This window comes from Chionomys nivalis, chromosome 12, assembly GCF_950005125.1.
Source record: "Chionomys nivalis chromosome 12, mChiNiv1.1, whole genome shotgun sequence".
NCBI classification, from domain to species: Eukaryota; Metazoa; Chordata; class Mammalia; order Rodentia; family Cricetidae; genus Chionomys; species Chionomys nivalis.
This window is the reverse complement of record NC_080097.1, coordinates 24,692,904-24,706,516: the sequence shown is the minus strand read 5'-3', so window position 1 is coordinate 24,706,516 and position 13,613 is coordinate 24,692,904. Positions and strand designations below refer to the sequence as shown.

Sequence of the window (13,613 nt, the reverse complement as noted above, 5' to 3'; positions counted from 1 at the left end):
CAGCTGCTAGTGAAAAAAGAACCCAATGAGAGGCCTGCATAGGCGGTGGCTTGGTTCAGGCAGGACACAGGGAGAGAGGAAGAATGTTCACAGGTCTCTCTGCCTAGACAGAGAGGCGATTCAGAATTGTGGAAGGAAGTGAACCTGAGAAGTGAATTACCAGAAGGGAACTTGTTAAGAAAGCTTGTCTGAGCTTGTGACCGCTTCTAGATAGCGCTACAACACAGAAATGCCAGAGGCACAGTAATGTCCTAGGCAGAAGGGGCTAAATAGCCAGAGATTTATAGGAAAGTTGCCTTAACTCCATTTCCTTCTCTAGCTAGCCAATGTGAAGCCATTTCAAGAGCAGGAGAGATAGTCTGTCCTGAGTCTTGAGTGTGTATAATGTTTGTTCGTTTGTTGTTGTTCCCTTTCTGGTTTGGATGTCCTCTTATTATAATTACTCAGTATTTCCCTTCCTTTAAAAAAGAATTAGAGAAACATACAAAGACTTTTCTAATATTCCTGCCTACAGTGAGCATTCTCATTATCATGAAAAAATTAAATAATATAGAAATCATTTTCATTGCCCATGATTTCCTTTATACGCAAAGGATGAAGTCCATCAACAGGAATAGCTTGGGATAGAGAATGATTGCCAAGGTCAGCTATAGCTCTTTGGAGGACGTTGGGTTTAGACCAGATAAAACTACTCCTACACAACCAAATTATCCAAAGCTCAAAGCATAAATAAAATTTAAAAATCATATCCTTTCTTCAGATGGATCTTAGTCACATTCAATCATTATTTATTTGTGTTCTTTCTAAAGAATTCTTTAGAAGATAGTGTTCCACAAGAATGAATATATACATACATAATACATACATATATACACATATATATTACTTCTCATTAACTATATTCCAATGAAGTCTATGTCATGAACTTTTAAATGCTTGTGCTGTAACCTGTTTGCCACCACAGAATATTCCAATAAATATTGCCTTTCAATTATATGTGCACATTTTAAAACCTTTTGATGGCTCATGAAATAAGCCATCATGTTGGCGCATACCACCTAAAGGTCAACATAACAAACGCACCATACTTCATCTATTTCAATGCATCTAACAATAAAAACAGCAAGCACAACAAACTGTCCCTGTTTTGCAGAGCAGGGTGACCATTTAAACAAGTTCCAGCACACCACTCAACCAGAACAGCCGCAAACCATGAAGACAGGAAGAGGACTCACCAGAGTTGGGGTCCGAGTTGCCATCTGCTTCGGTCCTCTTGTCCGGAGAGGCTTGGTCGTAGAATTCGTCCTGTGGCTGAACCAGAGGAAGAGGGTGTGAGATCAGGGTTCCACTACCCACCGGCTCGTGGTCTCCCAGACCACTGTCACTGCAGCTTTCCTGGGAGCCATCCGGGAGGTGAAAGGTAACACGGCGCTGAGACTACAAAGAAGATCACAGGACATGCAGTTAACACTATATTCTCCATGGCAGAACATTCATGCTCTGTAGAACACAAATCCAACAAGTATAGCAAATGACATAGGACAAAACCAAAGTATGCAAGGCTAGGAATAAAGGGAAGAGTCAGCGATCATCACTTTCGTTGTCTAGGTAATATGCAACTGACAAATTACCAAAATAAATGTCTATCTTTAATAATTTAAGGGCATAAAACTAATGTTAAGTGCCAGGCACTGATGATGTACCTCTTTAATCCCAGCACTTGGGAGGCGGAGGTAGGCAGATCTCTGTGAATTCAAGGCCAGCCTGGTCTACAAGAGCTACTTCCAGGACAGGCTCCAAAACTACAGAGAAACCCTATCTCTCAGTCCGTCCCCCCCACACACACCGCGCCCTCCCAAAAACAAACAACAGAAAAAAAAAAAAAAAAAAAAGAAAAATAAAAAAACCTAATGTAAAAATCTTGATTGAGCCGGGTGGTGGTGGCACGCGCCTTTAATCCCAGCACTTGGGAGGCAGAGGCAGGTGGATCTCTGTGAGTTCCAGACCAGCCTGATCTACAAGAGCTAGTTTCAGGACAGGCTCCAAAGCCACAGAGAAACCCTGCCTCGAAAAACCAAAAAAAATAAAAAAAAAAAAATCTTGATTAAATGTAAGAAAAGCAAGGGAACATACTTATGAGAAAAAAAATTTAAGAAATTCCCAATAAATACACAGACTCATTTGCTTCATGGAACTAAATAATTAATTAATTTAACATTTCAAGTTTCTTGATTAGGCACTTGGCTTCTGGATACTTTCAGGGTAGTGATCCAGGCAGCAAAGTTCCTATACCATTGCTGTTTTATAGGCTGACTTTTGAATTTTCCCAAAACTTTTGGAATAGCATAATACAAATAATAATGTAGCATAGAAAGGCAATAGTTTGTTTTATTAAAGTAAGTCCAGAAATAATTAACTAAAATTGCTAATACAAAATTGATGTATATTGAAAGAAATGATGTCATTCAAAACTTGAGAAAAACAGAGAGGAAGAGGCTAATGAATTATTTTGATCACTGTCTCAGGCTTTCCTACTATCCTATTTTTTAAAGATATCTCTGTAGAAATGTATTTAGAAAAATGCTTTGGCATCTATTGTACTGCATCCTGTATCAACACAAGAAATGATCTATGATGTGCTTAAAGTTACTTCAGTGAAAGTCAGTGTGTTGGTACAATAAAAGTCTGCATTCTAACACAGACAAGAGTTCAGCTTTCATGTCAATGTGCTTTTGTCTGATATAACCTATGGAATATAAAAATATATGCAGTAACATGGGGGGGAAATGTAAACTGCAGGGAATTACATATGTTAGTAAATGAGTATTATTGTACTAAAAGAAATTTCCATTCCTTCACAGTCAAAATCTATCCAATATAGTACTATACATGAATACTTTTATTGAGATTAAATGGCATTAATAATACATAGAAATAAACAAAATGCAAGTAATGTGCATAATATAACCATCTCCTAGATTCTAAAATTTGTTTATTCAATAGGTAATTTATGGAGTATATTCAAAGAAACGGAAATGCTGCTCGAGAGAAAATTCAGGAAGAGGCAGGTGCATTGCAGCCCTATAAAATGCTTTTATAGACTGGCAATAGAACACAGCTTATTTTCTATGAGTCACTGGTTCAAATCCAGGTAAAAGTCATCCTGGAGAAGAGTTGATACCACTTTATTGCTTTTCAATGGCCTATGTGAAATGAGTTGATAGCTCAGTACATTTTTAATGAACTGACACCAACATCCCATAGACTATAATCATAAAAATTACTAATTGTGTCTGTTGTAGCACATTTCCCCTTTACACTCTACTGTTGGAAGAGCATCAATCCTCTTCCAAAGGTTCTGGTGTATGCCTAGGTGAGTGCTATTCAAAAGCAAGGCTGACACGGAAAGAAACTCCTGGCGTGAATCCCACCTTCTAAAACAAATCCTATGCTACATTATTTATTGCTATGTTTCTTCTCAACTCAATTTTAACTCTCAAGGAAAGAGCACTTATCTGTTCATATTTCAACATTCTAAATATACTAAAATCTTTTCATGATAAGTAAATATTAAGGGGATGTATCCCATTGGCCATTAGACATGATTGTCAGCCATGATTCTTAACATGATTGCCCAAGAGAAAAGTCCACTGGTGTCAACACAAATAGATTCTTAATTCTTTATAAACTGATTAATAAGAGATAAAGCACAAGGCAAAGCTAAGAAATAAATCACTCTGTTATCTGATAACCTCCAAATACATGATGCACACAAAGGAGTCTGTATTTCATAGATGATAAAGTTAGCTTTGTGACAATTGAAAGAAAATCATTATGTTGCTGTAATTATACTATTTTCCCCAATAAAATATTCCTCAATATATGCATAATCAGTTATCTCTTATTTAAATAAGATATTTGTTATCTTTTTGTTATATGTTATATATGTGAATATATATGTTAATATATACAATATTAATATGTGTATATTTGTTTATTGAGCATCTACTATACATTAGAAAATAATTACATAGAATAAGAAAACATTTTCTTCTAACACTATTACATTGAGCTTGTTAGACTCCATCTTTTACACATTGCACTGATATTTTATTTTTTACATTATAAATTTATTAGTAATGCAAATTAGTAAATACAAATTTATTTTTTATTTTAAACAAAATACTGTAAGTTTAATTGATTAAAAAAAATACCTAAAATTTCTTAACTAATATAACCCAAAGCTATTTAAAACTGATTGGCAGAATTGTGTAGTTTTTTTTTTTTTTTTTTTTTTAGTCTGTGGAGGGGTAGGATATTAATATACATTCACTAAGAATTCATAAGTGAATACCATGGATTGAAGAAAAATGATCAAGCATACATATTACTCATTTGTTGCCAGGAATATCATTGACAGAATGAACAATACAGGTGCAAAGACTGGATTTGAATACATTTCAATACAAGGCGAAGAACAGTGGTGCATTATGAAAATAAGTTGTGTTTGTTGTTAAGGAATCAGCAGTAAGTGTTGACCTGTGGAAGTAGAGCAGGTTACCATAGATCTGTTTATTCTGAGTTAGGCCTTATGCTCTGGCTCATTTAGAGGTATTTTATATATGATGAAAAATGATATTGTCTGTCCAATAGGAGCACTGTAAGGTCAGAAATAACCAAACAAGAAGATTTTATGATATATAATACAAATTGTATAAACATGCTGCATAAAAAAGTTGTAATTGCTCATCAAAACAAATAGATTTTATTAAAAATGTATGGTTCTGTCATCATTTAGTTAGTTTTAACAATTATTTCTTTCACTCCCTAAAATTAAGTAATGTAATTTTCACTGAGAAGAAAAACATTTGGGGGGGGGGCAAAAAAAAAAGAAAAACATGTGATTCACAGAATTTAGTTTTTCTCACAGATGCTGCTTCAGGTCCTCCTGCTAAGTAGAGCTTCTTCTGGAGTGAAACTCCAGGGCTAAGGATGAGGCAAAGGACAGTGTAGACCACACACTTCTCTTCAGAGAACGGATTTTGATAGACTTTCATAGACTCAATTCTAATGTAATATACTATATGTACTTGATTAATTAACACTAGAAAGATATAAATCAACATTATAAATCTTCAGAGAGGATTCTAAATACACTTTATAAGAGAATTTCTACAGCTATGCTTTTCAGTGTGTCCAGTATCAAGTATAAGGAGCTAATTTTAAAAGCCAAGATTCAAAGGAATCCCGCTAGAGATGATAAAGAAGAGGTTTTTAAACACAAATTACTTTATAGTGGTTCATTTAATTACTTACAACTGCTACGTTGAACTAACTTTCTACTCGCTTTTGGAAGTCCTTGTAATAAAACAGTCTCACCTATGAAGAATTTAGGCCTATTTTTAATCTGCAAATAATTAGTGATTTAACACAAATTTCTCATCCATCATATTTTTTCTCTTAAAGAAGTAAGATAAAATGGTTGTCTTAAATGCTAGAAAACTAGAGTCAAGTTCACATAGTATAAGCTCATTCAAAAAACTTTTCCTAATATTAATTAATTTATTCACTGAACAGTTATTTCAGTTCGTGAATAGGAGATTTTCACTGCATTTTTTTTTTTTTTTGGTTTTTCAAGACAGGGTTTCTCTGTGGTTTTGGAGCCTGTCCTGGAACTAGCTCTTGTAGACCAGGCTGGTCTCGAACTCACAGAGATCCGCCTGCCTCTGCCTCCCGAGTGCTGGGATTAAAGGCGTGTGCCACCACCACCCAGCTCACTGCATTTTTTTTTAAAGAATCAGATTGTTCTTTAATCAGAACAATGAAGTGTGTTCATAAACAATAACCCAAACACTTAAACAGGGAGAAGTATTTTCTGAGTATTTGGTTTCAAAATAATCCACACTAGTTACCTGACATAAAATTAAATCTGTTGTTAATCAAAAACAACAGTAACAAACATGGGCTAGAAGAGTAATATAGAGTGTTAGAGTATGCTAGCATTGTTGCAAGTATGACAAAATCTATTTACTTTACATGTCATTCGACTTTTGTAACTAAGAGAGAATGATAAGAACATCAGGAGCTGTCAACAATATCAGAACTGGGTAGTTTTTACACTTAATACATTATGAACTTACAATAGAAATTTCCTGAGTCCATGGAAGTGACCGAGGCATTTTTCTGGTACTATAAATGGGACAGACCATCAGGGGGACTATTTAGTCCGCCAGCCAAGCACTTTTCTAAGGTCCTCTTTCTGCATCGTGCTGGCCGCTTGGAGAGACAGCAAAGAAAAGGGTGGCGACACCACCAACCGGCGTCACCATCTCTGTTCCTTCTTCAACACTCAAATCTTTCAGTGTTTGAGAGAGGGGAAAAGTGCGTAAAAACTGCAGTACTCAAAGGTGGATGTTGATGATTCAACAAATTAAGAACAAATTTTTGATAACTAAATTTTTTAAGCCTAAAGATAGAAAAAAAAAGAAAGCGTGTGATTTCTGGTCACTTAAAGTCATATTGGTAGAGAAAATGAGCTGCTTGCATGCATTGTATTAGCTGTCCTCTTAAGCAATTCGTTAGATACAGTTATACACTCTTTCATTTGGAGTGAAAACAGTCACCTTTTATTTCTAACTCACTCCACAATTAGCTGTTTTATTTTCAAATTTTTAAATTGCATGGTAGATACTCTCGCTAACTTACAGGTGATCTCTTTAATATGTAAATGCACTACTGTAAAATGAATTACAGAAATAAAGGACATACTGATTTTATGGACTTTGTAACATATTGGGCATACCTTTTAAGATTCTTACTGACAGAAACCCTAATGGAAATGGCCTACAGCAACATTTTTACTATACTTTAAATTTTATTTCTATTTGATTCTGTTCTAATGAAAGATTTGGGTATTATTTCTCCTCAAAAATATTTTATGTATTAGAGAAACCCAAGAAATTTCATTCTTTGAATTCCTTGGGTGTGTAGACTGGATGCTTGGATTTAAATATTTGAAACAAATACAAAACAAAAGAAATATTTCTTTTACATAGGTTTCCCTAGTAGGATGCCATAGAATAGAAAAAGTTTTTTTTTTTTTTTTTTTTTTTTTTTTGTTTGTTTTTGTTTTTTTTGGATTTTCGAGACAGGGTTTCTCCGCAGCTTTTGGTTTCCTGTCCTGGAACTAGCTCTTCTAGACCAGGCTGGCCTCGAACTCACAGAGATCCGCCTGCCTCTGCCTCCCGAGTGCTGGGATTAAAGGCGTGCGCCACCACCATCCAGGTAGAAAAAGTTTTAAAGTGACTTCATGCCTGGGCTGGGGACATGTTCCCTCAGGGTCAAGGCAAAGAGAAAGGATTAAACATGTCACATTGTGGGTTATGATGTTGCTTATATTTTTTAGTTCTTGCTACCTGAGATGCCCTTAACCCATTTTTTACAGTTAGTTAAATGCTGCCAAGTAGGAATATAGTATTTTACCAGAGCATTCAAAATATAAAATGAGTGCATTAAACCAGAGCAGCTGTTCCTGAATCTACAAGCAGAATTTTTGCATCTATAAATTGTATGTACAGAAATGTAGAAAAACAACTCAGCAAGAGTCCTTTCCAATTTCATTTTGTAGTATCAACAAACCCATGTGACAAAGTAGCTACCCTCATCATATTCACAAAATCAGCATACAAGATAATTACACCAATTTAATTAGAAATTATACTAAATTAGGACTGTTATTAAAGTAAACTTATATAAGTCACTAGCAGAAGTGTAGAGTTAAGAGCTGGGGGGAGATTCTTTCTTTGATTAAGGATATATTACTAAAATATATGTCTGACCTATAAATGATAAAAACAAAATTTGGGTCTGATTACTGTCCTGTATTTAGAACTCATCTTAGCTACCTCTGTACAATAAATTAGACACAATAAGAATTTTTATAAAATTAATCTTGTTAATTATTAATGTAAAGCAATTTCATAACTCCATTATAGACCATATTTCTAAGTACAAATTATTTTTACAACATAGCTCCAAAGGAATTTTAAGTAATGTCAAACCATGGGGAGGGGCTTGGTCCTACCCCAACTTAATGTGCCAGACTTTGCTGATTTCCCTTGGAGGGGGACTCACATGTTGAGAGAAGTAGATGGGGGTTGGGCTGGAGGGGAGGAGATGGGGAACAGAGGTATAGGTGAGAGGGAAAACTGTGGTTGGAATGTAAAAATAAAAGAAAAAACATGGAACCAACATAGAAGAATTAAAGCAAATGTATGCAAATATACATATATATGCTCACAGTTTTATTCTTCCTTGTGTGTTTAGAATAGTTTCAAGATTATAATTACCTACTAAGAATGCAAACTGCAAATTCAAAATATTTGAAGACATACCATATTACAGAAACAAAATAAACAGAGGAATAGAAGTCTTCAAGAAATTTCGTTAGTTTACACTTATGTTGTCCAGAGGGTCTCTTAAATGATTATTTCCATATAAAATGTGTAATCTAGTTAAATGTGTTATCCAGTTGAAAATCTTTTCCTCACTATTTCAATTTGATTTTATTAAGTATTTCATGTTTGTGTAGTTGAAGAAACTAAGTCTCTTTGAGAATCACTGAAGACATAGAAGTTTCATTGGAATATCTCTATATATTACATCATATTATACCTAATATAATGTTCATCTGTCACTGTCAGACCTTGCATGACAGTTAACCAAAAGTTACTACCATATTCTCTTTGGGAAAAAAAGAAGAGAAAAAAAGGAAAATTGCACTGTGAATGTATTGATTGTCACAGCATACCTGAGTAGCCAGCCTAAGGCTCAAGAAAATAACTACTGATGAGCTAAATAATGATTTAGGACAGTATCAAAGTGAAGAGCCAATGGATTTAATCCTGCCCATCACACTAGTGTGGGGGAAAATATTAATTACCATAGAAATAAAAGATATTCAGTTATAGTGCAGAAAATATAAGTATGATCCAAATATAAAAATATGCATAGATTGAATCATAAGAGTGACATTATTCAATAAATATTGAGTCACCTTCACCAGGAACTCCTGAAAGTGTTCTACTAAAAGTTGATAAAATTGAGCAGGCAGAAAAAATGAGGTAGATATGGGAGTACTTTCATTGTACATCAATACCATAGCAAAAAACATATTTCATTTGATCTTGCAATTATTATAATGCCAATAACTTAAAAATGTAGATAATAATGGTAGATGAATGATGATAGGATAGGTAAACAATGTTATGAATATGTACAGTTTGTATAATATTTATAGATTTTAAAGTTAAGTCAAGAATATAACATTTTCCCAAAATATTTATGGTCCATACATTTGTGCTTGTAAATAAAACTATGATATGCTACAAAGTTATTTTCGAACACTAATAATGACAGACATACTATGAGCTTTGTTGTGTCTGAGAATGTATTTACTCATCCTTAGAGTGGAAGTTTAAAAATTTACCAGAATTAATAAGATATTTATTTATTTTTGGTGAAGTAAAGTCTAAAATCCACTATTGAGCAGGAGAAACTTTAAATTAATATAGATGCATTCTGATGCTACAGGTTGCATTAAAATTGTCTTTGAGTGGAAATAATTGTCTCTACAAAATAATCACATAGAAACTGTATTCATTTAAACACTACCTAGCCCATTATCTCTAACTTCTTATAGGCTAACTCTTATGTCTTGATTTAACCCACTTCTATTAAATCTATTTATTCCCACATGACTGTGGCTTACCAGCAAGATTTTAAACCAGTGTCTGTCTCAGGCAGAAGCACCATGGTGTCTGCCTGTCTGTCCTTCTTCCCAGCATTCAGTTCTGTCTTCTCCATACCTACCTAAGTTATGGCCTATCAAAAGGCCAAAGCAGTTTCTTTATTCAAACAATGAAAGCAATACATAAACAGAAGGACATCTTACACCATAACTTATAAAATCAATGTATTAAATTCTAAAAGTCTTTACTTAAATTCAAAATAACACTGATTTTTTTATACCATCCTTCTAACTTCTGTGCAGTTAATATTGGTTTAATCATAGTCATAGAACAAAAGATGCAAATTTTCTGAAATTTGTGGCTTTGTAATGGTTTGAGAGTGTGGGTAATGTTATTTAAGATATCTTCAGGGTTTCACATTTTTTTTATTTTAACTAATTGATTATATTTTGTTATTTAAGTTTTGATGTGGGGGTTGTGTTGTGTGTGTTAATTTTACTTGTGAGTATAGCTGTGTAAACATATACATACATATGCATGTGCATATGTGTTTGCATGCATGTAAAGATCTCAAGCAGAACATTTTTTGTGGAGTCTTTCACTGAAACTGAAGATCATTGTTAGTGAAATGTTTCCTGACCTATACTTTTCAGGATGGCCCAAGTACCGACCCCCTTTCTGGAGTAACACACAACCACCATCATGCATGTCACTGGCTTTTATTTGGTTTTGGGAATTCTAGACTCACATCCTTGTTCCTGCTTAGCAGATACTCTAGGAATAATCCATCTCCACAGACACTGGTTTTATTTTCTGAAATAGTTAAAATATATGCTTTTGTTTTGTTGTTTTCGTCATTCGTAATTTATGGAGGGTAGGTAATAACGATAATATTAGGCATTAAAATTGTATTTGAGGATCATTGTAAAAGTGATATCCCAAAGTACTTTAAAGACAGACAGCATTAAGTTTAGTTATGAAAAAAAAAAAAGGAGAATTTGAAGGGTAGTCCTCTTCTTAATTCATAGCTATTGATACATTTAAATCAACCTCAATCTTCTCTCAGTTTATATGGAGGAATGTTCTTTTTGGATCATAAATTTAGCAGTAATACTGAAGGTTGAATAAGATGAGATGAATGGTTACAGACTTCACAAGAGGTTTAGAATTACAGAAATCTGAGAAATCTCTACAAGAAATTTTCCAACATACATGTTGAACAATAACTTTCAGATATAGAAATATTATATAAATATTTCTGATGGTGTTGTTAAATACTAATAGGTACAATATAAAGTCTAGATATTTTATAAGCTGTAGGAATTAGGTTTTAAGTCGTGAGTGCTCTGTAAAATATATTATATCACCAACTCACCTAGTATCAAAGCCTTATAATGATCATAAGAAAACAGACACTGAGCTAGCTGAAATAAACATGAGCAAGATTTTATATATCTTTGCTCTTGGGTTCAATAGTCTTTGTTCTAAACAGTCTAAGTAGCTGGACTTTATTTCAAATAATAATAAAAAAGAATACCACTCTATTGAAGACAGTCACTGTGATTTTGAGCCTCATATTTGAAACAAAAATCACCCGTACATCTCAGTGATAATAGCTTCTTGCCCTGTGGCTTTTTAATCTTCTCTTTGACAACATTACTGTCACCAATCTCAGTTATTGGTTGGTTGGGGATAATTTGTATCCCCGAACATAAATAGAGGATTCAAACATGTGTTGAGTTCTTCTGCATGTAGAACCTTATTTAAATGTTAGTTGAGTCTATAAAATAATAAGAAACACTCGGGAAAATAAATGTAGTTCTTATATATTCTACAACTTGTCCTTATAACCAAGGTAAGTATTGCTCTCAGTCCTCATCAAATGAACATCATTGCATAGTATATGGACACCATTCCATAAACAACAACTAGGCACATTGCAAGGGTCATATATATATATATATATATATATATATATATATTTACATTACTCAGATTGCACTTAAGTCTCAGGAAACCTCATGAATGAGGGGAGTTAAAAGACTAGGCTGACTACATAAGATCCTAACAGAAGCAATATCAATAAACATACAAATGAGAAAAGGGAGAAATATCACAGGTACCAGCACTGGGGAAAAAATATAGTCAACTAATGACTGCTTAGAGGGAGAATTAACATATCTCAGAGATAACTCTGCTATTTGGTTGTTAAATACAAAGTGGTAAACCCTGAAACAATATATTGTACAGGCAACAAAAACAGATTCAGAAGCTTTTATTTAAATATTTCTGCATATATGTGTGTGTATGTATGTTTGTGTGTATATATGTATATGATAGATAGTGATTATGAAAAGAGGCCACCAATTTAAAAGCAAGTGAAAGTGTACACAGAAGGGCTTGCTAGAAGAAAAGGAAGAAGAAAATGATAGATATAATTATATTTTAATTAAAATATTTTTTAAATGTAGAGAGAATGCCCACAAAGGATGTACTCTAAAGTGTACATGGCAATACAGATGGTAAAGCTACAAATATTTCAGCAATGTTTCAAAGACAATAAAGTATAAATTAATTTGACTCTGAGATGCAACAATTATGTATAGAAATGCCTTCTGTATTTTTCTAGGTTTCTTTGTGCACTATATTTCACAACAAATAATGTAAAGAAATAGTTCAACAACAAAGTAGAATTTACACTACACTATCATTTAGCCTATGTATAAGAATTTATGAAAAATAATTCAGGCTGTCACTTAAAATGTACAGCTCCAGAATTTTGTATTTTGTCTTCAAATATATGTTTTCTAAAATGATATATAAGTTAGAAGCTTAAATTGTCTTTTTTAGTCAAATTATCATAGTCAGCAATTGTAAATACATGCTATTGAAATAGTAGGAGAGATATTATAAGATGTGTTCACTGGGACAATAAAGGTAGGGCTGCTATGTTGGTAATCAAACACTTTTCAAACAGGACTGAGGAGAATATTCATATCTTATACTATAACCCTATAGTTACACTATAAAATAAACAACAAAAAGGGGGGGGGACTATTAAAAAAATAAAGCTGCTGAAGTCACATATCCCAGTAGGAAATTTCCAGCTGTTGCTTTGCTAAATGGTCATGTCATACCCATCAAATTTCCTTTTGAGTTGTTTTACTTACTCCTATACATTGAAACTATTGCCATCTTTGATCGGAGAGAACTTTATTTTGCAATGGACCATAGTAACTAAGACTTATAATTACTCAGAGCATTGAGAACAATTGTCTGTTGAATTCTCTTCCTTAAATGGAACAAACAAAACACTCCACCAGTACTCAGGAAACATCACATAACAAAAGACAAAAAGAAGGTGAAGAAGTGTCTAATAAACCCTGCCCCTCCAACTTGTTTTTCAGTCATGGTGTTTTGGCACAGCAGTGGAAACCCTAAGAGTGTGTGTGTGTGTGTGTGTGTGTGTGTGTGTCTGTACATACATACATACATATACTGACATATATATCACAATATAATGAATTATTTTCATTTAAGCTTTAATATTTATGAAACTGAGCAATAGGCTGGAGAGATGGCTCAGTCATTAAAAGCACTGAATGCTCTTCTAGAGTTTCTGAGTAATTCAATTCCCAGCAACCACATGGTAGCTCACAATCTTCTATAATGAGATTTGCTGCCCACTTCTGGTATACAAGCACATATGCAAGCAGAACATTCTATAAATAATAACTAAATGTTAGAAAAATGACAACAATTTAGAATCATGGTCTTCGTGTTAGTAATGGTACAAACTGGTCAGAAAAAGAACATATGAGGGAATGCGTGTATACACATTTTCTGTAATCAATCCTTTATATA

General features: G+C 33.6%; 1 protein-coding gene across 6 annotated transcripts in view; it reads right to left on the bottom strand.

The window, feature by feature from the left end:
• Positions 1-13,613, bottom strand: part of Pcdh9 (protocadherin 9) — an 814,591-nt gene that overhangs the window by 293,972 nt on the left and 507,006 nt on the right. For 4 of the 6 annotated variants that reach the window (XM_057785812.1, XM_057785816.1, XM_057785813.1 and 1 more), the window contains one exon: positions 1,236-1,437. In XM_057785812.1, the coding sequence (XP_057641795.1) occupies positions 1,236-1,437 (202 nt within the window). The remainder of the gene's footprint in view (positions 1-1,235; positions 1,438-13,613) is intronic. The other 2 variants (XM_057785817.1, XM_057785818.1) reach the window with 1 other exon arrangement.